Source organism: Tenrec ecaudatus, chromosome 9 (assembly GCF_050624435.1).
Source record: "Tenrec ecaudatus isolate mTenEca1 chromosome 9, mTenEca1.hap1, whole genome shotgun sequence".
In the NCBI taxonomy this organism is placed as follows: Eukaryota; Metazoa; Chordata; class Mammalia; order Afrosoricida; family Tenrecidae; genus Tenrec; species Tenrec ecaudatus.
Window position 1 is genome coordinate 46,698,472 of NC_134538.1, and position 27,802 is coordinate 46,726,273.

The 27,802-nt window shown below is 49.5% G+C and overlaps 1 protein-coding gene across 2 annotated transcripts; it reads left to right on the forward strand.

Moving 5' to 3' along the window:
- Positions 1-1,595: 1,595 nt before the first annotated feature.
- On the forward strand, positions 1,596-27,796 carry VPS33B (VPS33B late endosome and lysosome associated). 2 transcript variants are annotated; one of them, XM_075557994.1, is made up of 23 exons: positions 1,596-2,018; positions 11,246-11,326; positions 12,291-12,355; positions 13,783-13,883; positions 14,009-14,076; positions 17,993-18,038; positions 19,305-19,399; positions 19,811-19,915; positions 20,291-20,387; positions 20,600-20,677; positions 20,857-20,930; positions 21,550-21,636; positions 21,807-21,897; positions 22,100-22,174; positions 22,441-22,505; positions 22,648-22,702; positions 23,904-23,950; positions 24,922-25,054; positions 26,140-26,213; positions 26,618-26,719; positions 26,901-26,976; positions 27,086-27,202; positions 27,414-27,796. In XM_075557994.1, the coding sequence occupies exons 1-23, from the start codon at positions 1,923-1,925 to the stop codon at positions 27,491-27,493; spliced, it is 1,908 nt and encodes a 635-aa protein (XP_075414109.1). In that variant the 5' UTR covers positions 1,596-1,922; the 3' UTR covers positions 27,494-27,796. The 2 variants fall into 2 exon arrangements, with proteins under 2 accessions (XP_075414109.1, XP_075414110.1); XM_075557995.1 differs by having other exon boundaries at positions 13,834-13,883.
- The last annotated feature ends 6 nt before the right edge of the window (positions 27,797-27,802 follow it).

Below are 27,802 nucleotides of genomic sequence, written 5' to 3' on the forward strand. Positions count from 1 at the left end.
TTCTTTTTCTTCCTGGAATTCCTTGACCTCATCTCCCTTTTACCACTCCCCACCACTGTGCCTCACCGGCCCCCGCCCCCCCCCTCCCACCTCCCAAAAACCCTTATCCTACTTGTCGCTCTAGGGACAACAGCCCTGAGTTTCATATACTGAAAACATATAACACAACTTCAAGAGGTGGCCTCTGATGACATAACACCTCTGAGATATACCCTAATATAAATGAATTAAACCAAAACAAGATTACAGAAAATGTTGAAAACCAGATCAGGTCCAGCATGCGTCAGCATCAATGGGCATCGATTGACAAAGTTTTAATTGTTCCAGTCAGATGTATGCCTTGTATCTTCTATACCCATCTCTCCAATGCCCTCTTCCTTAACCTCTTTCTTCCCATCTCTCAACTGTGGACAGAGGTTGTTGTCTGGAGGCTTGTTTCCTATGCAGTTTCCACCAATGAGAATTGGGCTCCCGCTGTCATCCATAGCCTTCGGCAAATCGGATTCTCACCATTTAGGCTCTGGCGCTAATCCCGCCTTCGTTTTCGGATTACATGACTGTTGAGGGTGTGCTTCTTCCACATGGATTTTAGTTGACATCTTGCTTAGATGGCTGCTTGTTTGGAAAGCCATTTATTTTTCTTAAAGGAGACAGGTCATTTGCCCTTTCTAATTCCTGCATTTTGTGTTTGGCTGATATTATCACTATTAAATCTTTTTACGTGTTCCCATCTATCCACTGTATTGCTACAAATCAACAGATCTTGCGGCATTATCTGGGCCAATTTTTGACCACGGATGATGCTCTATCTCCTATGCGTCATACCGGATGATGCAATGTTAAGCTCAATGAATATTATCAGCCTCATCCATCCACTATGTCTCTCCTAAGGTGTTTGTTTTGCTTTTGTTTTTCAAACAAGGTAGCTTCAAACCATTGCCATCACCCCCAGAAAGGTCCATTTGCCCAGTCAAGTCTTGTCCCCAATGGCAATCACTTTTCTCATTTTTTTCACGACAGAATTTTTCCCCCCTTATGGGCCCCTGTGTCTGGCTTACTCCACTCCTCAGCTATTTTTATTGTATGAATATGCCATTTTTCCACAAATAAAACTTTAATTAGTCCAAACTCCGGTACCCGAAGGTCACAATAGGCTGGAGCCAGCTACCATTGACTCCTAACGCGCTGCCCATCCCACCCACTCCATCTCCACCCAACTCTTCCTGCCATTCGGCTCCCGCCTCGGACGGCAGTCCTTAAGTTCGTGGCTAAGATTAGTAGATTTGACTAGTAGACAGTTCTCAGCGATCAAGGGCCCTCTAGACTCCGAGTTGGTTTCGTCCATTGCCCGAAGTCCTCGAAAATTGACAAGCGCCCAACCTCGCTTGAGTGAGCTAGGAGAATAACGAGCATCCTTAAGCATTAGCTTAAGGCATCCTTATTTTACAATCAGAAAAGCCCTCTGGACATTGGATTGTTCGGCTCCGTTGTCAATTGTCCCTCCCAGGACGCCGTCCCCCTTCCGGGTCCTCTGAGGGCGGGTTCCGAGAACGGACTTCCGGGAGTTCCCGGAAGTCGCTTTCCTTCCGGATCGTGGGCGGGACCTTCTCCCCTCCCGCGGGGAAGCCTGTGCAGGTGGGAACCGGCATCTTGCCGGCGCGCGGCGTGGGCCTGGACTGACCGGGCCGGCCCCCGTGGCGACCGATCTGAGCCGAGGGTCCTCTGATGCCGCGGCTGTCCGACCGGGAGGTGGCCATCCATTTCGCGTCTGCGACTGGACAGCGAAGACCTTTCCGAGGATTCCTTGGGAGTCCGTGGCCCGACCTGACTAGTTGTCTCCCTGCATTTACCCTGGGCTGTTTCTGGCCCCCGAGCAGAAGGCGTCCTGCTCCTCCCACCCTGCAGCCCAGGTGACCGCTGCTATGGCTTTTCACCTTCGGCCGGATGCCCCAGAGCTACCTGACTTCTCCTTGCTCAAGAGACTGGCACGAGACCAGCTCATCTATCTGCTGGAGCAGGTCAGTGCCCGCCACACCCGGGGCCTGTGCTGCATCCTCAGTAGGGCATTCGCGGGGATTTGTGGGGCCAAGATTTGGGACCCCTGATGTCCTGTAACTAAGACCGCTGTGAGCCGCAACCACTCCACACAATGGGTTTGGGTTTCGGTGGTTTGCGTATGTGTGTTTTTGATTTGGCCCTTGGAACGAACGTCTGCAGCAGGTTCGGTGCACGGAAACCGGAGGGCAGGAAGAGCTGCTGGGGACCTAGCCAAAGGGCTCATGGAAATCAGTTTTTTTCATAAAGGTCAAGTCTGGCACTCGGCAGAGCGCCTGACCCCCTGGGGATGCAAAGATAGTTAAGACATTTTCTTTGTCATTAGGGATCTTACAGTCCAATAGGAGTCAGATGAAATGCAAATTAACAGATGTCCTGTGTTGCATGAGACCGTGGCCAGGATGCCTTTAAGAGTTCAGAATAGGGAGGGGGAGCAGCGAGGGAGGGGAAAAGTGAGGAGCTGATGCCAAGGGCTCAAGTGGAAGGCAAACGTTTTGAGAATGCTGATGGCAACAAATGTACAAATGTGCTTGACACAATGGATGGATGGATGAATTGTGATAAGAGGTGTACGAGCCCCCAATAAAATCCTTTGAAAAAAAGAGAGTTCAGAATATACCATTATTTCTAGGTAGGGTGGTCAGGAGTTCTAAGGAGCTGGGTTGTGAAGAATAAGAATGTTTTCTTTGGAGATGAGGAAGCATGTTCCAGGCAGACAGACTGTTAGCAAAATTAAGGCACCAGCCAAGACCAGGCACGTACAGGGGGAAGATGGTAGAGTAGGCACTAGGCAGTCAGTGAAGACTTTCCCCACTCGTGACAAGAAGTAATACTTGACGGTGATTCGAAGAGCAGGGTGGGATAATGGGCAACACGAAGTAGGTTAGGTGACCATAATTTAGATTGCATAATTTAGATTTAGTGACAGTAGGAATGAAAGAGAAATGGTGAAAGAGGACTCAAAGATGTGTTGATTGGTTTACAGGTTGTTGGAGAAGCAAAGATTTTTGAACCTGGGGTATTAAGAAAATAATGTAAAATGAGCTGATTCCAGGAACGTAAGCGGAAGGCAAATTTTGAGAATGATGAGGGCAACGAATGTATAAGGGTGCTTTACTCAATTGATGTATATATGGATTGTGGTAAGAGTTGTATGAGCCCCAATAAACTGATTTTTAAAAAATAACGCTACAGTTAGAGCAGTTTTAGAGGTATGCCTCACACAAGGTCCATTCAGACAACGTCCATCTGCACGTCCATCTGTGGTCCCATTAAGTTTTTGTTGTTATCGTTGCTTTCTTTCCCAGCAACCACAAAGGGTTTAGTGGCCCGCCTTGCTGAGTGGTGGTGCAGGAGTGTTGAGTGGCAGGAGACCTTCCTCCCGGGTGTTCATGGAGGCCAGCATCTCTTGCCATCCCTGCCCATTCCCAGTGGTGGATCCTTTGGTGCTGGGTGGGCTGGGAGCTCTGGCGTAGCAGGTGAAGAGCTTCTTGCCTGTGTGGGTCTACATGTGCCAGTAGAAGTGGAAGCGCGCGCCCACACAGGCCTTGCCTCATTGGAATGCACCCCTGTGTGGATGCCCTGGCGCTTGCTGAGCACGGAGCTCCAGAGGAAGGCCTTTCCACAGTGGCTGCAAGTGCATGGCTTCTTGTTCGCGTGTCACACTAGGTTGGAGCTCTAGCTGAAGGTCTGGCTACAGGTCCAGCATTTTTAGGACTCCTTGTGGTTGTGGATGTGTAGGCGCTGCTTGAAGTGTGAAGTGTGGCCAAAGGTCTTGCTGCACTCGTCCAGCTTCCCCCCTGTGTAGATGCAGTGCTGTTGGGTGAAGCCAGATCAGCTGTGGAGCAATGTGCCATGTGCCACCTCGTGGCAGACATAAAACCTCTAGCCCCTCTGGCTGCTCTGGGGCTTCAGCAGGAGCTCTTTGCAGATCTCACAGAGGTACAGTCTGTGTACCACCCTGCTGCCCCCGAAGCCCACACCCATGCTGGAGCTGCTGCCCAGCTCGGCCCCCTTGGGTCTGCCACTGGTGCTGAGGCTCTGGCAGGATGTCAGGTACCTGTGCCCTCTTTTATAGGTAGGGTCCAGGCCCTGGTAGCTGGCTCTGTAGTTACTCTGAACTGGTCACTTCTCCTCCCCCAACTTGGGTGTCTGGTGAAGGGCCCTCAATCAGCTAGATTCTTTAGCACCCTGTGTCTTCGACCCACCCCTACTTCGGGAACATCTTGCTAGGGAGACAGTGGCACCTTTTCAGGTTACAACTCAGAATCCAGACAAGTGAGATTCAGACCCGACAGCGCCTCTGCTGGTTGGGGTTGGGAGAGCACCTGCGGGCTATAAGGAGTGATTGTCATGGCTGGTGATCATGGCCTTGCAGCAACTCCAGGAGGTTCTGTAGTGGTGAGAGACTGAGAGGGCAGGGCAAGAGGGGACTATTTCCTATAACCCTTTACTATTCCCCTATGTGCCCCCTGAAACTTCCTGAAGGTGTGCACACCTGGGCCCTCTAGCCTCACTGAGCACAGGTGGAAGTTGCTTAAGGTCAAAGGACCACAGACCCTCTCAGAGACGTGGGGAGAGGGCCCGGGTCGGAACAAGCACTGGTCTCCTTCGTCTTCGTAGCTGGGAGCGCCCACGAAGAAGGGCCAGATGGCAGCGCACAGCCTCCTGGGCGTAGGCCAGCGAGCCCTGACAAGCCGTGTCACCTCAGACATGTGTTCTGTGGATGCTGTGCAGACATGGAGTGTTCACAGGACATGTGTCTTGCTGCGCCGAAGTCACACTCATCTTGCGCATGCTGGCTGAAACATACCTGTGCGGTTGGGTCCAAGGGTGTGTGTGTGCTGCATGAGTTGGGGAGCTACATGCGAACTGGGAACGCATCTGTTTTACTGAACACTGTGCTGGCCAGGTACCTAGCTGGGAGTCGGGCACATGTTTTGTTAGGTGCCATTGAGGTGGTTCTGACCCATAGCCACCCTGTGCGCAGCAGAAAGAGACCTCGCCTGGTCTACGCCATCCTTACAACTGTTCCGATACATAAACCCATTGCTGCAACCCCTGTGTCCGTCCATCCCCTTGAGGGCCTTCGTCCCTTTCTCCGCCCCTCCCTCCACTTTATCGAGCACGATGTCCTTCTCCAAGGACTGGCTGCTCCTGACAACAGATCCAAAGCATGTAAGACAAAGTCTTGCCATCCTTGCCTCTAACGAGCACTCTGGCCATTCTTCCAAGCCAGCGTGGTGTGCCCTTTTGGCAGTGCACGGTACTTTCAGTGGTCTTCTCCAGCACCACAGTTCAAATGCAGTGGTTCTTCTTCGGTCTTCTCAGCAAGTACCTCTCTGACAGCCATGCCCACAGCACGTGCTTAAATATTTATCGCAGGAATATTGAATGGAAATGAAAAAAATGGGCTTGGTGCGGGAAAGTGTTAGTTTGGCTTCACATAGGTGAAGGTAGGATGGATGCCAGTGGGAATTGTAGCTCACAGCATCCAGCAGATTTAACTCTACAGCTGCAGCTCCGAATGTTTTGTTTCTCTTTGAAATGTGCACATAACAGGCATGAAACAAAAGTCTGAGGAATTACGAGCTCAGATGAGAGCAGCTGGGAGAGATATGATGAGACCAAGGCCCCTCACACACGCACTGCCGTCAGGTCGGTGCAGAGTGACAGCGACCCTCTAGGACAGAGTAAACCTGCTCCTGCAGAAAGCTTCATCATGCGCTGTGGTGACGCAGGATCCCTCCAGGATGACTCACCATGGCCACCGTGGGTCTCAGTGTATTACTCTTTTTTTTTTTTTTTCACAAAAGAAAGGCTTGTAGTTCGTTCAAGGATCGTTTGCTGGCCCTTAGGAGCGTTTTCCAGTCCAGTCTGTTGGGGCACCACGCCCTGGCCCCAAAGTCCACTTTCAGCATTCCCTGGGGACCTTGCCACTCCATTCCCTTGCTGTTCCACTGCACTCCCCCAGTGCTTTGCCTCGGTGTGGTGGGATCAGGTCAGGTGCAATTCCCACACTGTGTCTCCGGTGCAGTCCCCTGTATCGCCCTTAGTCACTGATTGGCATCATGTCTCATAGTGGGGCCAGCCATGTTGTTGTGGACTGGCTGCTCTACTCAGGAACATCATCCTCACGGCCTCGTGGGCAGGTTGTGTTCCACTCTCTCCTCCTGCCCCTTCATCTGCTCCCGTGTGCTCTGATCAGATATGTCCATCTCCCGGAGCTGCAGAATCAATGTCATCCTTTGAAACAAATTCTTTTTGGGGGAGGGGCAGGAATCTCAGTGTATTACTCTTAATGAATATCCTAACTTCTTTTTTATTAATAAATCATTTATTTTATTTCCATTTTGAACATAAAGGTGAATAAATTAAGTCAGTTCTCTTTTTAAATCATTTTATTGGGGGTTCATACAACGTTATCACAATCCACACATATATCCATGGTGTCAAGCACATTTTTACATTTGTTGCCATCATCATTCTCAAAACATCTGCTTTCCGCTCGAGCCCCTGGCATCAACTTATTTTTTCCCCTCCCTCACGATTCCCCCCTCCCTTATGAGCCCTTGAGAATTTATAAGTCATTATTATTTTTTCATATCTTATACTGTCCAATATCTCCCTTCACCCACTTTTCTGTTGACCGACCTCCAGAAAGGTTATATGTAGATCTTTGTAATCGGTTCCCCCTTTCCATCCCACCTTCCCTCCACCCTCCTGCTATCACCACTCTCATCACTGGTCCTGAGGGGTTCATCGGTCCTGGATTCCCTGTGTTTCCAGTTCCCATCTGTACTAGTGTACATCCTCTGGTCCAGCTGGATTTATATAGTAGAATTGGGATCATGATAGTTGGGAGGAGGAAGCATTTATGAACTAGAGGAAAGTTGTATGTTTCATCATTGCTACTCTGTCCCCTGACCAACTTGTCTCCTCCCCAAGACCCTTCTATAAGGGGATGTCCAGTTGCCCACAAGTGGCCTTTGGGCCCCCACTCTGCAATCCCTTTCATTCACAATGATGTGATTTTTGTTCCTTGATGCTTGATCCTTCAACACCTCGTGATCACATAGGCTGGTGTGCTTCTTCCATTTGATGCTTCTGTGCTAGATGGCCGTTTGTTTGCCCTCAAGCCTTTAAGACCCCAGACGCTATATCTTTTGATAGCCAGGCACCATCAGCTTTCTTCACCACACTTGCTTATGCCACCATTTGTCCTCAGAGATCGTAATGGGAAGGCGAGCACACAATCATATGATTTTTCCTTTTTTGATGCCTGAAACCTGATCCCTTCTTTGTTGCTTCTCATGTAGATGGCCACTTGTTTATCTTCAAGACTTTAAGACTCCAGACGCTATATCTTTTAATAGCTGGGCACCCTCAGCTTTCTTCACATTTGCTTATGCACCCATTTATCTTCAGCAATCATGTCGGGAAGGTGAGCATCATGGAATGCCAGTTTAATAGAACAAAGTGTTCTTGCATCGAAGGAAGTACTTGAGTGGAGACCCAATGTCCATCTGGTACCTTAGTACTAAACCTATAAATATATGTGCATAGATTTGTTTACTCATCATCATAAATAAATATATTTACTTATTTACATGCCTATGTTTAGACCTCTATAATTGTCCTTTGCCTCCTAGCTCTTTTCCTCTGTTTCCTTTTACTTTCCTCTTGTCCCACTATATCATGCTCAGCCTTCATTTGGGTTTCAGCATTTCCTCTTGGTTACATTACCCTTGCTCAAGCCCTACCAGGCTTCCTACACCCTCCTCCCCACCAATTTGTATCACTTGTTCCCTTGTCCCTGAATTTGTTAACACCCCTTCCTTCCCTGTGCCCCCCCTCACTCCCTTGTTACCCCACCCCCCAACAGTCAGCCTGGTTGTTTTCTCCAGCTTGTTTATGCAGGTATGCTTCCTTCTTGATTCGCTCAGTTTTGGGGTAAATATCCTAACTTCTGACTTGATTTTCCCCCGACTTAATTCTTGTTATAGGTCTTGCCATTCTGTCTTAAAACCTCAGACTCTTACCCGCCCCGCGCCCCGCCCCCAGTACGTAACCTGTTGCTGAGTCCTTCAACGTCTTATATATGACTTCTCTGTTAGTGACTACGAAGGAACACTTGCACATTATAGGACATTAGAAGATAATGGGAACCAAAAGGAAACATAATAACTTTACGCCAGACCACCAGACACAACCCCTGTTAATTTCCTCCGGGCATTTAAACATTGCAGTGCATATTCTATGTAGCTCTGAAGTGATCTATTTCCCCTCACACTGCCACTAGTCTAAATCAGGTCCTCATTCATTGCCACAGGCTGGGACTGTTGCATTCATTAGCCCCTGGTGGTGGAGTGGTTACACATTGGGTAGTGATCCCCATGCTCGGCAGTTCGAGACCACCAGCAGCTCCTCGGGAGAAAGTCTGGGCTTTCTACTCCTGTAAACAGTTGTGGTCTCAGAAACCCATAGTGAATTTGCTGTGAGTCCACACTGACTTGATGGTTTTGAGGTGTTTTTTTTTCTTTTTGTCTTTGCAATGTTTCCATTGTTTTCACTGCAGTCAATAGTAATGTATGTATATAAGGGTGGGGGTTAAAACATCAACGCTTCTCTCCCTTTCTGCACAGGCTATTAGTAGAGATACCTTCGACAGGCGGGGCTCCACTAAGCTCCCACAGGTGTCAAAGAATCACGCCTTCAAATCGCATAAGCAGTAAAGAAAATATTAAGAATCAACGTTACCTGTCTGGAGTAGATGTTGTTTCAGCATCTTGCAAGGAAGGTCATTGGTTCGGGGGGACTGTGGTCAGGAACTCTTCTTTTTTTTGGAACAGTTTTATTGGCACTTCATCCACATCATAACAATTCAGTAGTTCAGTCATAGCAACAAGAGTTGTGTAATCATTCCCACCGTCAATATAGAACATTTTCTTCTTCCTTGTCCTCATGTTATTCATGTGACATTTTTTATAGTTGTGATAAAAATATACACAACAAAACATTCTCCAATTCCACAACTTCTGCATGTATAATTCAGTGCCACTGATTGTACTCTTCATGTTGTGAAACCACTGTTGAGAGCCTTTTCCAAATCGTTCCACCATCATTAACATAAACTCAGCGTCCCCTAAGCAAAAACTCGTCCTCCTTCACCCATGGTAACTATAGGTCAAGTTTGGTTTCTTTCTTTCTTTTTAAATTTTTCTTGATAAAATATTCACATATCATACACTTCCATCGTGAAATCGCTTTTAAAAAGCGTTGTATACCCCCTTACTGAAGGGTCACCGGGAGGAGCCGAGCCAGTCAGGGTAGCAACGGTGAAATATACAACTTTCCTCTAGTTCCTAAATGCTTCCTCCCCCCACTCTCATGACCCCAATTCTACCTTACAAATCTGGCTAGACCAGAAGATGGACATTGGTACAGATAGGAACTGGAAACACACGGGATCCAGGACAGATGATCCCTTCAAGACTAGAGGTGAGGTATGAGTGACAATACCTGGAGGGTGGAGGGAAGGTGAGGTAGAAAAGGGGAACCGATTACAAGGAGCTACATATAACCCCCTCACTGGGGCATGGACAACAGAAAAGGGGGTGAAGGGACACATCAGACAGTATAAGATATGACAAAATAATAATTTATAAATTATCAAGGGTTCATGAGGGAGGGGGGACTGGGGAGGGAAGGGGGAAAATGAGCTGATATCAAAGGCTCAAGTAGAAGGCAAATGTTTTGAGAATGATGATGGCAACAAATGTACAAATGTGCTTTTTTACATAATGGATGCCTGTATGGACTGTGATAAGAATTGCACGAGCCCTCAATGAAATGATTTTTTCTAAAAAAGCACTGAAAAAAATTTTTAAATCATTTTATTAGGAGCTCATACACCTCCTATCACAATCCATACATATATCAATTGTGTAAAGCACATTTGTACATTCGTTGCCCTCATCATTTTCAAAACATTTGCTCTCTACCTAAGCCCCTGGCATTAGGTTAAAAAATTTTTTTTAAGAAGCATTGTATATCCAGACACAATCAGTTCTCATGCTCCCTCCCCCTCCCACATTCACTGTTTGCTCTCCAATCCTCCCCTTCCCCTTCCCCTTGAGTTTGGTGAACTCCCCGCCTCCAGCTTTTCGTTCCTCCTGCTCATTTCTGACCACCTAACAAAAACACCCCGCTGTTTGGAATGTGTTCTTGCACCAAAGCCTTGTTTTCCCTTGTTTTCCGTGTTCTGCAGAGGATCTAGTCGGAACCCCTGGCTGGGGCTGGCGTTTGAGGCCTGCCCTGCTCTAGTCCGCTGTTCACGTTATTCCCCACCAGCCCCTTACATCAGGACTTCTCCACCTCAGCACGATTGGAATTCTGTCGAGGGCTCTCCGAGTACATTGTAGGATGTGGAGCAGCTTCTCCAGGTCAAACATGTCGCAGACATTGCCAGATGTCACTGCGGCCGAGTGGGTGTGCGGGTCACCTCTGGTTGAGAACCAGGATGCTCTGTGTGCTTGATGCATCAGCCCTACTCAGTTGTGTGTGCTGCCCCTTCTTGTTCCCTGGCCTTTGTTGTCACCCCTATCTTATATCCCTGTCAACCCCCTCCCCGTGTGTGTGTGTGTGTGTGTGTGTGTGTGTGTGTCTCAAGGCCTAATTGAGTTCTCCTGCGCCGACACAGGAAAAAGAGCAGGCTGGGAGTGATGAGCAGGAATCAGATAGAGAGGGAGTGGGAGGGTGATAAAGAGGATTCTTTGCATCAAGCCTAGTGATTTTTGTCATTAGAAACAATAAATCGCTACCAAGAGATATTTAGTAGTACATTGAGGAGGTTGCAACCAACAGGGTGAGGTCTGGTTTGGTTTGGCTTTGTTCACCAGGGAATGTTGGGATTGTGATAAGAGTTGGATGAGCCCCTAATAAAATTATTTTTTTAAAAAAGGAAAGGCTGAGGGGTCGCTTCCCTTGGTGACCATCCAGAGAAATGTCAAGACAGCGGCTGTGCAGAGCAGCGTGGCCGCAGACAGTACCGAGGGGCTGGGCTAGGCGATGGGTGTCTGGTGCCCTCCCAGCTCAGAAACGGATCCTATTAAATGGGGGGCAGGATGCATTCTCAGTTGAGGGGGTACTGGTGACCTCGGAGTGACACGATACGCTGTTTCTCCTTCAGCTTCCTGGGAAAAAGGACTTGTTCATCGAGGCAGACCTGATGAGTCCTTTGGATCGAATCGCCAATGTCTCCATCCTGAAGGTACTCGCCCCCTTTGCCAGATGGACCCATGCCCTTGTGTCAGCTTTGATTAGTAGGTTGGGTTGTTTTATTTTCTTGATAGACAATTGAAATTACTGAAGACCGACGGCCTTTAAGGTCAATACGTTAGGTTTCTGGAGTCGGTAATCACTCGGTTCTAGGCTTCGCACGATGAAGAATGGACGCCGAAGCCGTTTGGTCATCCAAGGGGTTTTTAGGAAGGACAGGACAAGTGTCAGGTTTATAGTCTCAGAGGGGTTCACACCTGGGCCCGAACAACCACGTGGAACAGAGCACCCACATGTGCGGATCTTCGACGAGATCCTTGGAAGCCAGAAGCCCGAGAACCCTAGGGGCTGAGAGCATGTGAGCCCGTGCAGGGGAGGGAGACCCTCCCCTCTACCTGCCTCTGACCAGGACTAGGGTAAGAGAGCTTCCCAGTCTTATTCTAGCCCATCCCCTGGCTGGGGAAGGCGTAGCTGATGGTATTGTTTGACCCCACTGGCTGAGTAGGTCCACCTGGGTGATGTCATGAGCCTGGGTCTAGTTTGGGTCGTCCAGGTATACCATTCACGTGGCTCATGGCTCAGGGGTTTGAGTACAAGCATGCTCAGTTTGGGGTCTTCATAGGTGTCTAATGGTTGCCTGATTTCTTTCCAACCTCCTCGATGGGGCCTTTGCAGGCATGGAGGGACAACCCCTTACCCCTAAGCTAGCTACCTAACGAATATAGGATAACTGAATTGGGTGGGCAATCCCTAAGGGGCATTGATGTCCTTAGGGTTGGATTGTGTGGTTTTATTTTGGGCTTACTCATAGACAGTAAGTCAACACTGGGTTGGTTGTCAGAGGAAAGTTTGATTCCTAGACTCGGCGTAACAGGAGGCCAGTACAGAACTTCCCTCTCCGGCGTTGTGCTGTGCAGGCCCTCTTATGTCTGTCGTGTTGTTGGTTCTTTCTGTAGCAACATGAAGTGGACAAACTGTACAAAGTCGAGATCAACAAGCCCGTCCTCAGCTCCAGCGAACAGTGAGTGTCTCTCAGTCCCAACCGGAGGAGGCCCCCACCTAGTCCTTTGATCTGGGCCCTGGCTGAGATATGGTCTCTTGTGTTTGCAGCACAGTTTGCTTCCCTGAACTTGTACACTCCCTGCCTCGATATTGCTGTAGCCTCTGTCTTAATGCTTCAGTACTGCTGTAATAGAAATACCACAAGTAGGGGTTTCAACAAACAGCATTTTATTGGCTCACACTTTAGGAGGTTAAAAGTTGGAATTCAGGGCCCCAACGCTAGGAGAAGGCTTTCTTTGCCCGCTCCAGGGACAGCTTCTCATTTCTTGGCTCCTTGGAGATTTCAGGGACCATCTGTGCCTTTCTGCTGCCTGCTTCATCTGTTAGAGCTGAAAAGAGAATGACTTAAAACACAGCCTGCATTAACATGGACATGTGACCCAAACATAACAAAGAAAACCCAGCCTCCACATGCGGTTAGAACCATATACTGGGGCTAGGATTTGCGATGCACATTTGGGGGCACATAATTCAATCTATAACATCTCGTTTGGTCTCTGCAGTTTTTCTATCCTTAGCCCCTTCCTTCTTTAATCCAGTCTATGGTTTATAACCAGATCGACAATTAGAAGGTATTTTTAGCCTGGTTTTTTTTTTTTAAGAACCTTCCAGACTTCCCATCATTTACCAAGCAAAGTTCAAACTGCTCATGATAGAGTCCCAAGCTCTCTGCGTGACCTCACCCCATCTTCCCTGTCTTGTCTCCCTGGTGCTCCCCTTCAGGCCTCCACAGTGTGCGCATGCCTTTGCCCGCTGGAGCAGGCCACTCACTTAGCTGCCATTCTCTCCTGCGCTCACTGCCCTTGTCCACGCCCTTGCCTCGCTGCTCAGCCCCACCACCGTGAGGCTCTCGGTGCCTTTCCAGCCCAGGGCTTTTCCCTCAGAGAGTTCCCTGCTGCTCAGTAGTCGTCTTCCTCATCAGCACACAGTCTCTTCTGCTCATGCTATCTGGTTTTTTAACATTTCTCTTGGGGAAAAAACTATCTTGGGTAGCTCTATGGAGAAAATATCCATGGATCTGTTAGAAAGAACATTATTTTTATTTTTTAAAAAAACATTATTTTATATTACTTTTTTTAGCACTTGACTATTAAATATGCCACACAAATGTGCATCATATTTTTCCATTGGATTGAAAATGGTTAGAGAGCAGGCACTTCTGGGCCCGTGATACAGCACAGCCCAACTCACACTGAGCCACTTCCGACTCACAGGGCCAGTAAATTCTCTCAGCTCCCCGCACACAGTTGAACTCTGGGATCTCTTCTCTGACTGGGAGCTGGCGGGACAAGGGAGCTGGCATAGCTTTGGGTAGGATGTGGACTGCAGACCTTGTCGAGAAGGGCCAACAGTGAACGAGTCGCTCTGGTTTCCGTTTCTTCTAAGCTGCTGTCCCGGCACTTTTTGTTTTGGCCTGGTTTTCCTTCTCTCCTGTAGGTTGTGCTTCCTGGTCAGACCCCGCATAAAGAATATGCGCTACATTGCCAGTGAGTATGCCGCAGCACTGTGCGGAAGCTAAGCCCTGGGCAAGGGTGGGCACTGGGGGATAGCTCCTTCCTTGCTTCCAGTCGTAACAAATGGCCTGTCTGAGTTACGTTTGTTCTCTCTGTAGATCTTGTCAATACGGACAAATTGGCTGGTCGGACTAGGAAATACAAAGTGATCTTCTGCCCTCAGAAGGTGGGTTTGGATGCTGGCGCGGGTAGGAGAAGGTAGAACTGGGTTGAAGACTAGGAAGGGTGTGTGGCGCCAACAGCTCTAAGTCCCTCAAAGCAAATGACCATATATACTGGAGTATAAGCCGACCTGAATATCAGCCGAGGCACCTCATTTTACCACAAAGGCTGCATTAGAAATGTGCTGAAACACTCGCCTTATATCAGGTATTTATGCCTGGAAATAAACCAACATGGGTCTGTCTTTTCATTAACAGGCGGCCTCAAACTACGGCCGCAGGCCACATACGACCCGCAGAGGACACTTATCCGGCCCGCCGGGTGTTTTTGCCCTGTTATTTTTACTTCAAAATAAGATATGTGCAGTGTGCATAGGAATCTGTTCATAGTTATTTTTAAACTATAGTCCGGCCCTCCAACGGGTCTGAGGGACAGTAACTGGCCTCTGTTTGAAACGTTTGATGACCCTGCATTAATATATCCCTGATTGCTTAGCAGGACGTTCTCCATCATCCCGTCCTGACCCCAAACACGATACTGTGGCATTGTGAGGGCTGGCCTCTACATAGATTGCTGTCAGTGAACAGAATCTCACTTTTGAAGCAGACCCTGCCATGTGTCTCTTGTCACACAGATTCCTGAGTCAGAACAGTGCACGATGTTAGGATGTACCCGTGGCTTTGTCCCCACACCAGGAGTTCTGTAATAGCAGTTCTTTAATGCTACGTCATCATCACATTCACACTCACGCTTACCCCCCGACACGTGCTTATCCATGGGACGTGGCCAGCCTGCCCTTAGGTTATGAGAACTGTACCAACATTTTGTTTTGTTTCTTTTGAACTTTTTATTATGGCGGTTTAGAGCAGATCTGAGTTTTGCATTCAACAATTTATACGCATTTTGTTTCAACTCATCCGTTTTAATCCTCTCAATGTGCATATCCCACTCCCTCCCGTGTTAACCGTTTCCATTCCTCCTGTTTTTTCATCTCTCTGTCCTGAGGTAAATGTTGCCCTTTGACCTTTCATGGTTGATTATTTTATACAAAGACGAGTTTAGTTCTAGGACCTGGGTGGTGACTGAAGGCCATAGTCTGTCCCTAGCTGAGCAATAGGTCTGGTCTCTTTTATGATTTTGAATTTTGTTCCACATTTTTCTCCCTTTCTAAGTAGTGTGGGGGAAAGGAGGGCCCCCAAAAAATCATCGCTAGTTTCCCACATTTCCCCCTTCTGCGTTACGTTTAAGATTTAATAGTGCAACGGAGGCAACACGGTCTCTCTTCATATCTCTCAGCTTCCTATAGAAGCGACACGAGACTGCGAGCATCACAATTTTGATGATAAACAACACAGTCAGACTGGAACTTAAGCTATGTGAGATACTTTGAGCCCAAACGCATGGGATCCAGCCTCTTTCTATGCCATTCACCATTTGTTTGATCACCTCAGCTAGTGGAATACCGTAAAGTAGGACCTAGTAATGTGATCCTTTTCCGAGCAGTTGGTCGCAGTAGCTGGACACCAACTAGTTCTTCTGGTCTCTAGGTTAAGAAGACTGTGTTTGCATGGGCCATGAGTCCATTGGACTACTTGTTTCCATGTCCCTTTCGATTTCCTCCCTCTTCTTTCCTCCAGATGAGCAGACACTAACAGTGACACCTCGGATGGATACTCATGAGGTTTTTTTTAAGACCTTTGTTGCTCTTCGTCAAAGTAAGATGTAGAGCATTGTCTTTATGGGCTGTGTTATGCCAGTTGACCTTGGTGTGCTCTGAGACCCCTATCAGCATTTTGTAAGAGCCTGTTCTGAGACCATTTTATTTTCCTCTCCAACTTTGAGCAGATAGGGAAACGAGTCATGTCACACTGTGATTTAACAGAGCAAGGCTAGGGGTTTCCTAGCTTTCCTTCAGTGACTCCGAGATGATTTGGTGATCCATCAGACCATCTCCGTTTCTTGATTCCATTCACCTCCCCTCCCAAGTCCACAGTGCCGTGTGCATTCTCAATCTCATTGATGGGAGGAATGGTGTTCCAGGCTTTTACCTTGCCAACTGTAGACCTGTAAAGCTAGACCAAAAAGTGCATGCTACTTTTAGAGCAGGTAGAAATTAAAGTTAAAGGACAAAGCCTTATTTCTCGTCAATTTTTCTAAGGAAATAGAAACAGCAGCTAAGACTAAAGACTTTAAAGTCAGCCTGCCTGGGTGTGGATCCCTGCATAATTCTCATCACCTGTGTGATCTTGGATAAATTACTTAACTTCGCTGCTTTGTTTGTTCTTTTAATCTATGAATTGGAGTGATAACACTACTTATCCCCTAATTTCAATATGACTTTTAGTCTCTTTTTAAAAACAAAATTAGTAGACTCTGAAGCTCCTATTTTTTCTTCACCATGGAGAAGGAACCAGATGAAAAAGCCAACATATATCTTTGAAGGTCGTTTAACAATTGATAAAAACAATGGCACAAATATTTGTGCTGTTTAAGAAAACAGAAATGTGTTAATAACATGATTACCTGGGCAAGAAACTACTCAGTAAGAGAGCCAGTCAGGAACTACAGGTCACTGTTGAGTGTAATTAAATGAGCCATGGCCGACATTTCTCAAGGCCACCGCCACCACCTTTCCCCCCAAGTTCCCCTTCTTGCAGCAGATTTGTATTACCCAGGGAGAGAACAGCTATGGTCATTTTGAAGACTCCTACAAATCTCCATGCTACACAGAAAAACAAACTACTCGAAGTGTTCTCCATTTAATATTCAGTCCAATCAGTCTTTGACCTAATTGTATGTGTGTCACAGGAAGGGCTCTCCAGTAGCTGTCCAGAAGGGGAGGCATCTCCATGATCTCTACTGGAGTGTGTCTTTGTTAATTTTGAGTATGGGACATTTTTAGATAAATTTCTGGACTTACCATTAAAAGTAGAAAGCATTCGGAATGATGGTGATGATTGAACATGAGCATCTTTAATGTTACTAAACTCCACATGTCAAGATCATTGACATAGCAAAAAGAAAAAAGAAGTTAAAAGCAGGCCTGTAGGTGTCAGTTGTACCGGTAGAAATGCAGGAGGGAGGGGTAAATAAGCACCATTCTCCTGTTTAGCAGTAAGGTGAGGCACACAGCCATCTTTCACACCACCGAATCCGTGTGAGTGAAGACAAGTTGTTCTGATAGAACACTGAGAGCATATAGTATCTAATTCAGCGCCATCAAGTGGACTGTGATTCATAGCAACCTTACAGGACAGCTAGAAGTACCACTGTGGGTTTCCCAGCCTATACATCTTTCTGGGAGGAGAAAGCCTCCTCTCTCTTCCATGTAGAGCTGTTGGTTTTGAACTGCTGACCTTGTAGTTAGCAGTCCAAACACGTAATCTACTACGCCTACGTGATTAATACGCACTAGCTATTATTATTGTCAAGGAGCCCTGGTGACACAGTGGTTACAAGTTGGGTTACGATCTGCAAGGTCCAATGTTCAAAACCACCAGCCACTTTGAGGAAGAAAGACAGTATTTCTTCCATAAATAGTTGCAGTCTTGGAAACTCACAAAGGCAGTTCTACCCTGTCCTATAGGGTTGCTGTGAGTTGGCATCGACTGAGTGGCAGTGAGTTTTTTTGTTTGTTTATTATTGTTGTCAAAGACTCAGGTGGTGCAGAGGGCTAAGTACCAGGCTGCTGACTGCAAAGTCCATAGTTCAAGCTCACTAGTGGGAGACAGGAGGCCATCCGTTCCCGTGAAGATGGGCCCTGCAGAAAGAAACGGAAAATGAAGGGCGGAGCTGGACGATGCTCGTGGCTCTTTCTAGCCAGGAGTCAGGGTTCAGCAGTCATTATGTCCCCATCCTGGATCACAGGTGAACTCCAGAGAAAAAAGCGGTCACTAATCAACTTGCTTTTCTCTTTTCAGTTTTATGCATGTGAGATGGTGCTTGAGGAAGAGGGGATCTATGGAGGTGAGAAGAGATGAATGTGAGTGGAAAGGGAGTGACAGCTTGTGGGAAGAAGGAAAGAATTGTGTCTTGGCTTCTTCTTTCCCTTGTCTTATTCTTGTTGATTTCGCAGGAAGAGGGAGCCCCTGGGACTCGGGATGGGAGTGGGACTCCAAATGAGAACATTAGTGGCAAGGTGTAAGGGGATCCCGCAGCTTGTAGCTGGGAATGACCAGCTGCTCTGCCCTTACCTTCCAAGACTCCCACGAGGGAGAATGTGCCTTCCTTCCACTTGGTGCATTCTTCACTCCATTCTCCAGCCTGAGCCCGGGACTCCTGCCTGACAAGGCCGCAGGGGCTCGAGGGAGCCCCGAATCCTCAACAAGGCCACCTACACCCCATCCGCCTATCCTTCCCTAGTCCCCATTCCTCTGACTTGCTAGCCACAGGGACTTCACATGCACTGGTCCTACCACCTGCAATGTTCCCACCCTTGCTACTTTTTGCCAACCCAAATCTTACGGAAATTCTAAGCATACATGTCACCCATTTGTGGAAGTCATTCCGTTATCTGTAGCTGAGGTTAGAGTAGTCCTATAATACAGGTATGCGTCTCTCAACAATATTGGGGCACCTTCTGACTACATATACACATGTCCCTGGCCCCATAAGGTTTTGGCTTTTCTTTTAAAGGGAAAGCATTGCTTTTGTTTACTGTTGACCCCATGCTTTTAAAGACCCCCACCCCAGTCTCTTGCAGCATGGGACCACTGACAGGGGAGGCACGGGATATGTCACTCAGGGGCAGGCTCTTGGCCTTTGTTAAGCGAGGGTGGGGCTGGGTGTGCCCTCCTCCCTCCCTGCCGGGTCCCGGAGCAGCAGTGAGGGTGATTGCAAGCAGACTCCCTAACATTTTCCCATTCGTTTGTTTCATCGGCACATAATTCACAAACCCTACTATAGCTCAATCATGTCAAGAAGAGTTGTACAATCATCACCACAATCAGTCTTCCATCCCATAACATTTAATATGCTCTTTGCACAACATCCAAATCGCATAACGCCCTGGTTCACAGACTGTGCTAAGGGACACATACCTACTTGCGCTTCTGGCTTATTTTTCCCTATCCTGGAGCACAGCTGTCGGAAGAGTTTGTGTAAGAAGACCGTCTGTCCTCACTCATCTGGGAGCGCGCGGTGCTCAGTGCAGCCACTGCCTGTGTCGCCACCCATTGGTTGCATGCGCCTGCTGGCTTCCCGCCAGGACACTGATGCTGTCTGTGCCCACAGATGTGAGCTGCGACGAGTGGGCCTTCTCCTTGTTGCCTCTTGATGTGGATCTGCTGAGCATGGAGCTGCCAGAATTTTTCAGGGACTACTTCCTGGTGAATACAGGACCCTTGGGTCTCGGTCTCAAGGGGTGCGGGGAGGAAACCTGGGTCCAGTGGCCTAGAGTTAATTGATTTAATCTTTGTCTAACACCTACAGTTTGGGTGGCTGTGGCTTGGTGATTGGGAGAGAGATGTGGCTTTCTGCTCTGGTAAAGAGTCGCCGCGCTAGAAACGCACAGGGGCAGGCCTCTGAGAGGTGGGAACGACTCAGTGGCTGTGTGAGCGGTTTGGTGATTGAGTGCTGCTGATGGTCGATGTCCCTAGGATGGCCTCTGGGGACAAACAAAAGGAACTCGCCAGCATCCCCCAACCCTGCCCCCCTGCTCCAGGGTGTCTAGGGCTAACGCTGGCCCAGGTGGGCCTGTTGGCTTGATCTGTGTGTGTGTGGGGGGGGGGGGTCTGTAGGAAGGAGATCAGCGGTGGATCAACACTGTGGCACAAGCCTTGCACCTTCTGAGCACTCTGTACGGGTCTTTTCCCAACTGCTATGGAATTGGTCGATGCGCTAAGGTAAGACCACTGGCCCTTGTCCCGGTAACCCTATTTATTCAGTGCCCACCAAGGGCTGTCCATGGGCATCTAAGGAAAATCCTGCTTTTATTATTCTCGAAAAATTCCTCTGAGAGGAAAACCGTGTGTGGCTAAAAGAAAGGCAGGTGCCCAGGCCTCCTGGCTAACCTTCCTAAGTCCGTGTCTGGGCGCCAAGGAGAGTGCTCGCTCTCCATGGCATGGGAGGGAAGGGTTAGGACCACGTGGGAGCCGAGTGGCGTTAATAGCTAGCTCCCCTCTTGGGGGCAAGAATTGTGTAGAAGGGACTTGCTTCCTTGGCATGAGGCTGCAGTAGGGACCTGGATGCCAGACTGAGAATTTCTTGGGCCCTGGCAGATGTCACATGAATTGTGGAGGACCCTGGAAGAGGAAGAGGAGGGTGAAACCAAGAGCCGCAGGCCAGAAATTGGACATATCTTTTTCCTGGACAGAGGTACAGTTAAGCCCACTCCTCTCATCTTTGGGCCTTAGAAGACCTAGGTGTCTAGGGCAGGTGGTGGCAAAGGTGGAAGGTACAGTTGGTGTGCATCCCGGCGCTGACTAGGAGTCTGGGGACTTGGCCCTGAGGAACGTGCTTGAGCTAATGTTGAGCAGAGGAGAAGGTTGGGTCAGGAAGAACCTTCATGGTCGGGGTTTGGGTTTCAGACATGGACTTCGTGACGGCGCTGTGCTCCCAGGTGGTTTACGAGGGCCTGGTGGATGACACCTTCCGCATCAAGTGTGGTATGTGTCACTGTGTCTGCCACCCGGGAATGACGCTTCTCATGGGGTGGGGGCCGGGTGCCCGACTCTGAGTCAACGGCTGGCTTCCAAGTAGTTCTGGGGACCTTTCATGGCAGTTCACGGGAAGGGGGGGAGGAGGCCTCATTGGAGATGCTGAAAGCGATCCCTTCTACTCAAAGGGAGTGTCGACTTCGGCCCAGAAGTCACATCCTCTGACAAGAGCCTGAAGGTGCTACTCAATGCGGAGGACAAGGTGAGGCTGTGGGTGCTAGCAGTGACTTTACCTAGGGGCACTGGTTAGAGGAGCCTGGCCGGGTAATGGTAATGCAGTGGGCTGTGATCCCCAAGGTCAGCAGTTCAAAACTACCAGCTGCTCTTTGGGAGGAAGACGGGCTTTCTACTCCCATAAGGAGTTCCAGTCCTGGAAACCCACAGGGGCAGTTCTCCCCTTTGCTGTAGGGTGGCTGGGGCTCTAGGATGGAGGCTGAGCCCCTGTGTTAGCAGCCCACCTCAGAGCACATGTCCCTCAGGCAATTCTGATTCTTAGTGTCCCTAAGGGACAGAGTAGAGCTGCAGAATTTGATTGGAGCAGAGCGCCTCATCTTTCTCCCATGGAGCAGCTGGTGGACCTTGCAGCTAGGCGCTCACCATGTAACCCACTACACCACCGGGGTTCCTTCCCCCAAGCCCAGAGAGGAGGGTCCTCACATACACTGGCCTGAGCCGAGAGCAGCCCAGCTTCCCTGCACTTCTGCTGGGGCAGCTGTGCCTTCTTGGACTCCCGCAAGGGCGGCGAGCTAGGAAAGGGCTCTCAGCGCAGCAGAGTTAAGGTTCTGGCACAGTAAGTTTTCTTTGCCTTGTCTCTCCCACAGGTGTTCAGTGAGATTCGTAACGAGCACTTCTCCAATGTCTTTGGCTTCCTGAGCCAGAAGGCCCGGAACCTGCAGGCCCAGTATGATGTGAGGCTCCAAGTCTGAGCCCTCCGTTTGTGTCTTTGGTGGCCTTGCAAGGCTGCTGCCCTTCTCCTGGTCTGACACCATGCCAGTCCGGAGTCTGCGCGGACCCCGGGAGGGGGCTGGGTCTCATCCCCGGGGTCAGGGAGGGGCTGACTATGGGGACTCCCCAACAGCGACGGAGAAGCATGGACATCAAGCAGATGAAGAACTTCGTGTCCCAGGAACTAAAGGGACTGAAACAGGAGCACCGACTGCTGAGTCTCCGTAGGTCTCAGCTTGAGGAACTGGGGAGGGAAACTGAATCCATACACCCTGCCCACCCCCTAACACCACTCCACGGGAGACCCCGCTCACCTGGATTTCATGGCTTTCTTTAGTCTAAAGCAAGTAGAAGTGGGGCGGGGGCAAAGGAACCTCCTTTTAGAATCAGGAAGCTGATTCTGCCCCCATGTTGTCCCGTCTGCAGATATTGGGGCTTGTGAATCTATCATGAAGAAGAAAACCAAGCAGGATTTCCAGGAGCTGATCAAGACGGAGCACGGTACCTCCCACAGCAGACTTACTGGGCAGCTTCCCAGGCAGCCACCTCCCTGACTCCCTTGCCGCTAGCCCACCCTTACAGGGTGCTCTCTGGCTCTGTCCAGCTGACACTGGCTCTGTGGAATGCAAGATTCTGCGAGAAGTTCAGGGGGTCCCTTAATCCACCTGGCAGATGGAAAACGAGATCGGGGAGACAGATGCTCGTTAGCATAGATGGCAGGAGCCGAGCTGATTCCCCAGTAACAAGCTCTTGTCCGGTTCCCCCAGGACTGCTGGAGGGGTTCAGCCTCCGGGAAAGCACCAGCTACATTGAGGAACACATAGACCGGCAGGTGAGCCTGGAGCGGAGCTGGGGGGGCGGGGGGGGGAGGCGTGCAGTGGCGTTTAGAGTAGGGTCTGCCTGAGCCCGAGGAAAAGGAGAGAGGGCCATGCGTGAGGAAACGGCATCCTCACAACGTCTCTCTTCCTGTTCAGGTGTCGCCCATAGAAAGCCTTCGCCTCATGTGCCTCCTGTCCATCACTGAGAATGGTAAGTCGCAGGGGCCGAAGACGAGCGGCCGGGAAAATGCCTTAGGGCCCGCAGAAATAAGCTGGGAAAACAGGGCAGAGACCTTAGCAAACAATGTTTTCCTGAAACTTCACAGATTCTTTTCCTTGTAAAAGAAACTGGTCTTTGTTTCAGGTGGAATATCTGGTCATCGTGTCATTCATTGTCCCAGCCTTGAGCAATGCCAGTCCTATGCAAAGCCTGGAGCTGAGTGGCATTTCTCTTGTCCTTCCACTGGGCTGCCCATTTCCCACCAAAACTCAAACCCATACTCGCTGCCATCATGTTAATTCTCATTCATGGCAACCCTGTAGGGACAGGGTAGCACTGTCCCTGTGAGTTTCCGAGACTGTAACTCCTTGGGAATATAAAACCCCATTGTTCTTTCTTGGAGCAACTGGTGGTTTTGAACTACTGACCTTGCAGTTATCAGCCCAACATATACTGTATATACTCGAGTATAAGCTGACCTGAATATCAGCTGAGGCACCTAATTCTACCACAAAAAACTGAATTAAAAATGTGCTGAAAAACTCTCCTATACCCAAGTATATACGGTAATCACTGCGACCCAGGGACCCTGTTTTCCACAAGGCTTCATAATAAAGGTGCATTCCAGGGAAAGGGGCATCCAACTGACTGCACAAGGATTTCTAAAAGCTTGGATCTGTGACCTTTGGTGGCAGCTTGTTTGGGTGGGGGAAGCCTTCCATTTGGGAGGTGTTCTGCAAGGTCACTAGCAGCCTGGGCAAGTCTTCTGCTTAGTAGACCATCTCCTGGAATTGGAAGTCCATTTCTTCTCACCTCAATGGCTGTGAACGCATTTGAAATTGCATTTGAACACTGTGCTGTGAAGTAGCCATACAGCAGCTCCAAGTCGCACTGCCTCTTAGATGGGAAGAAATGCACAAGAAGTCACTTCTCCCTCCCGCCACACCCCTCCGGTGATTAGCAGTAGGTTCAGCGTGCCCCTTGAACTCTCCGGCCCAGCCTTTCTCTTGGTAAACAAGCTTCACATGTGCACATCCATGTAGCGTATGCTGCAAGGCTAAATTTATTTTGGAACCCTTCCTCCCACCCAGGGGCTTTTGTTTTTGGTAAGGGGATTGTTTGGTAGTTGGTTGCTTTGGCTATCCATTCTACTCTCTTTCTCATGCATCTGTGGTATATTCCTCACCCTCAGGTTTGATCCCCAAGGACTATCGATCTCTGAAGACCCAGTATCTGCAGGTACGACCTGGCAAACAGATCCGTGCAGAAACTTAGAGGGAAGTCAATGGACGTTTTTCAAAGAACCACAAGGAGGAATGACTGACCCCTTTCCTGTTCTCATCACCAGTCTATTCCCATGACAGCCTCCTCCTCAGAGGGACTAGGGACAAGTTACCTTTCAGGAGGAGACTCTCCCCACTGTCCCTCTCATGGAGGATGGCCAGTGCTGAGGGAATTGAGGCACTTCTGGGCTGTTGAACCCAGTGACAAGTTCCTTGCCCAGGTGGCTGCCTCTCATCCTAGAATCCCAGCAGGCACTGATACAGCTTCCCTTCAAGCTGTTGCCCAACTCCTCCCTCCTCCGTGACATCTTCCCTGCTGGCCTGACAGGCATTCTGTAGTCATCGATAGTTTCAGACCAGTCTGTTTTCTTTGCTGAATGGCTATTTCCGGCATGTACAACTCTTTTTCCTTTTAATAATCCTTTTCATTGGGGACTCTTACAGCTCTTGTAACAATCCACACATCAATTGTATCAAGCACCTTTGTGGCAAGTATGACTCACACACAAAGAGTGAACCGTTTTTCCTTTTCAAATTTTTACCATGAATTGGGTGCAGGTTTAGAGAGTAGATCAGTTTTCCATTCAACAATTGCTACACATTTTGTTTAATGTCATTATTACAATCCCCACACTGTACCAGCACTTAACCCGCTTCCTCGTTTCCTCCTTCCCTGGCCCTCGCGAACTTTGTCCTTGGGTCAGTCTGCCCTCCGGATCTCAGATGGTTGATTATTCTCCACGTGCTTCCTCCTAGTGTTGGTGGTCCCCAATAGACCTGTCTCCTGGTGGCTGAAAATTGAGCCAGAGCACTGAGTTCAACCGAGTGTGAGCTCTTTCCAGGCCCTGGGCCAAACAGTCCTCTCCCTCCCGCCAGCTTGTCGGATAGTGAATGTTGGGTGGGTAGCTGGATTGCATCTTTCTCTAGAGCTATGGCCCCGAGCACCTGCTAACCTTCTCCAACCTGCGGCGAGCTGGGCTCCTCACGGAGCAGGCCCCAGGGGACACCCTCACAGCAATGGAGAGCAAAGTGAGCAAGTTGGTAACGGACAAGGCCGCAGGTGAGCAGGGACCCTCCCCTGCTGCTGGTCCCTTGTTTCCCAACAGCCTGGGTGGGTGAACGCCTGAGCTGAGGAGGGGGGCTGGGATTCCTAACTGTGGATGCTTCTATTGAAAAGAGCTTTTCCATTTCTTGAACACTGAATCCTCTGCCATGTCCTAAATGCTATAGAACTCGAATCCTCCCAAAGACTCTGTAAGGCTATTGTATTACCTGTTTCACAAATGAGAAAACTGAGGCAGGCATAAAGTGAGTTGTCCGAGGCCCTCAGTTAGTAACCAGGTCAGATTAGGAAGTAGGTCAGTTTGACTCCAGAAAAGCAGACCCAGTGCCATCTGATTTTGACTTACAGCAACACGGGACGGCAAAGTGGCGCTGCCCTCTGGATTTCTGAGACTGTGAATCTTTCTCCTGCAAAGTAGCTGGTGGATTCAAACTGCTAACTCTGGGGTTAGCAGCTCAATCCGTAACGTACTATTCCACCACGGCTCTTCCCCAAACCCACACACTCGGTCATTCTGAAGATTGCATTTCATAAGCTGCTGTCATCCCGTAGGGGGAGGAAGACTCACCAGAGAGGGTGGTGGGTACCTGTACCGTTCTGGAGAATTGTGGCCAAAAGACTTTGAGGGGTCTTCAGTGTGATCTAAACACTCAAACTCACTGCCGCAGAGTCGATGGCCACTCATACCGACCCTATAGGACAGGGTAGAACTGCTTACAGTGGTTCTGAACTGCGATCTTGGGGTTAGCAGCCCAGCACATCACCACTACACCATGAGGGCTGCCTGAGAAGAGGCAGTTGGCCCTGCTTTCCTGAACGGTGCTGGCCAGTGACACTGTCCTGAAGCTGTAGGCTAGTGTTCCCCCAAGCGGGCGATACCGCCTTCTAGGAGGCAGTAGGCCCAGGGAGGCTGCAAAAGCAGACAGTTGCATTTTGTCCTGGATTCTAGGCCACGGTATTAAAGGTTTATACGCTGGAGTGCTCGGAGTAATTTTTTCCTCTGAAAAGGAGAGGTAGGCCACGCAGTGTGGGAATCTATGCGGAAGGCTGTAGATGAATCCTAGGAACGCTTTCTTCTCCAGGAAAGATTACCGATGCCTTCAGTTCTCTGGCCAAGAGGAGCAACTTCCGTGCCATCAGCAAGAAGCTGAATTTGGTATGTGGAACGGGGGCAGGGAGGAGAGGCAGTGGTTCCACCCTGGCTTGGCAGCATTGTGGCCTGAGCTTCACTGAGTCTTGAGACGGGGCCCAAAGATTCATTCATGTCCCCCATCCCCCTCCCCCCCAAGTGCCAGAGAGCATAGGTTCGGTGCCTGTCCCATGTCCCATTGAAGGCATGCGGGGAGGAACCTTCCTTCCCTCCAGCTTCTTCCTGGGGACCTACCGAAGGGAACCAGTGGGGACAAAACAGAAGCTTTAATGTTTGGGTTTATTACTATTGCTGGTTCCATTTTTCGTTGGAATAAGAGCTTTAAAAACACAAGCCACCTTTATGTGGCCCTTACCAGGACTCCAAGGCTGAGTTGTCACTTGGCCCGGGTCAAACCCTCTGCCCTCTAGATCCCGCGCGTGGATGGCGAGTACGACCTGAAAGTGCCCCGGGACATGGCCTATGTCTTCAGCGGTGCTTACGTGCCCCTCAGCTGCCGAATCATAGAGCAGGTGAGGCCTAGCGGCTCCGGCGCACCCAGGTTTCACTCCCTTTGCCCTCTGTGGGGCGCTGGGAATCTGGTGTCCGCTAACATTTTACTGCCCAGAAACACATAGGCTGGCAGCTGCATTCTTTTTCCACCCAACACGCTCACTCTCGGTAGATTGGAACCTAGAGCTTGTCCCTTCCCAGGTTCTAGAGCGGCGGAGCTGGCAGGGCCTTGAGGAAGTAGTGCGGCTGCTCAACTGCACGGAGTTTGCCTTCACAGGTACGCGGCCTGGGAGCCTGGGGGCGGTGGTGACAGGAGTTGAGCTGGGGGAGGCATCACCCAGCACCGGTGTGTCAGGGAAGACTTGCCTCTGGTCTGACCCCCACAGACGTGACCAAGGAAGAGAAGGATGCCAGTGAGTCCCTGCGTCTCATCTTGGTGGTCTTCCTGGGTGGCTGCACGTTCTCTGAGCTCTCGGCCCTCCGGTTTCTGGGCAGAGAGAAAGGTAAAAGAGCAGAAAGGTGTCTTCAGGTCTGGGTGGGAAAGGCCTGGCCCCTGGCTACCCCTTGTCCTTGCCTTGCCCTTGGGCTGCTGTAGTTGGGAGCCTTGTTCTACCTGGTGGGCAGGTTGTGTCTAAGGGTCTGTGTGGGTGAATCTGCGCCCCAGGGGCTGGTGGGGGCTCTGTCACTCATGTGCTTGCTGCTGTGACTCCCTAGGGTACAGGTTCATTTTTCTGACAACGGCAGTGACAAACAGTGCTCGCCTTATGGAGGCTATGAGTGAATTGAAAGCCTGAAGTTTTCCCACCCAGCACTGGTGTCTGCTCTGGATCCGTTCCCCAGCGGACTGCGGGATTTCAGCACCCCGGGATAACACAGTGTCCCCCAACTCCCCCGTGAGGAGCTGGGGTCCTGGAACTGACTTGGAATTTAGAGATCATTTCTGGGGAGTGAGTTCACTTCCTGCACCCAGAGAGCTCTCTCTTTATGATGTACAGCTCCTGTGATACAATGTGAAAGGGAAAAGAGGCATCCATTATTAATTGCTATTTGAACATCATTGTAAATAAAGCTTATTCCCTCGTCCCTGATGGAATATATTCGTC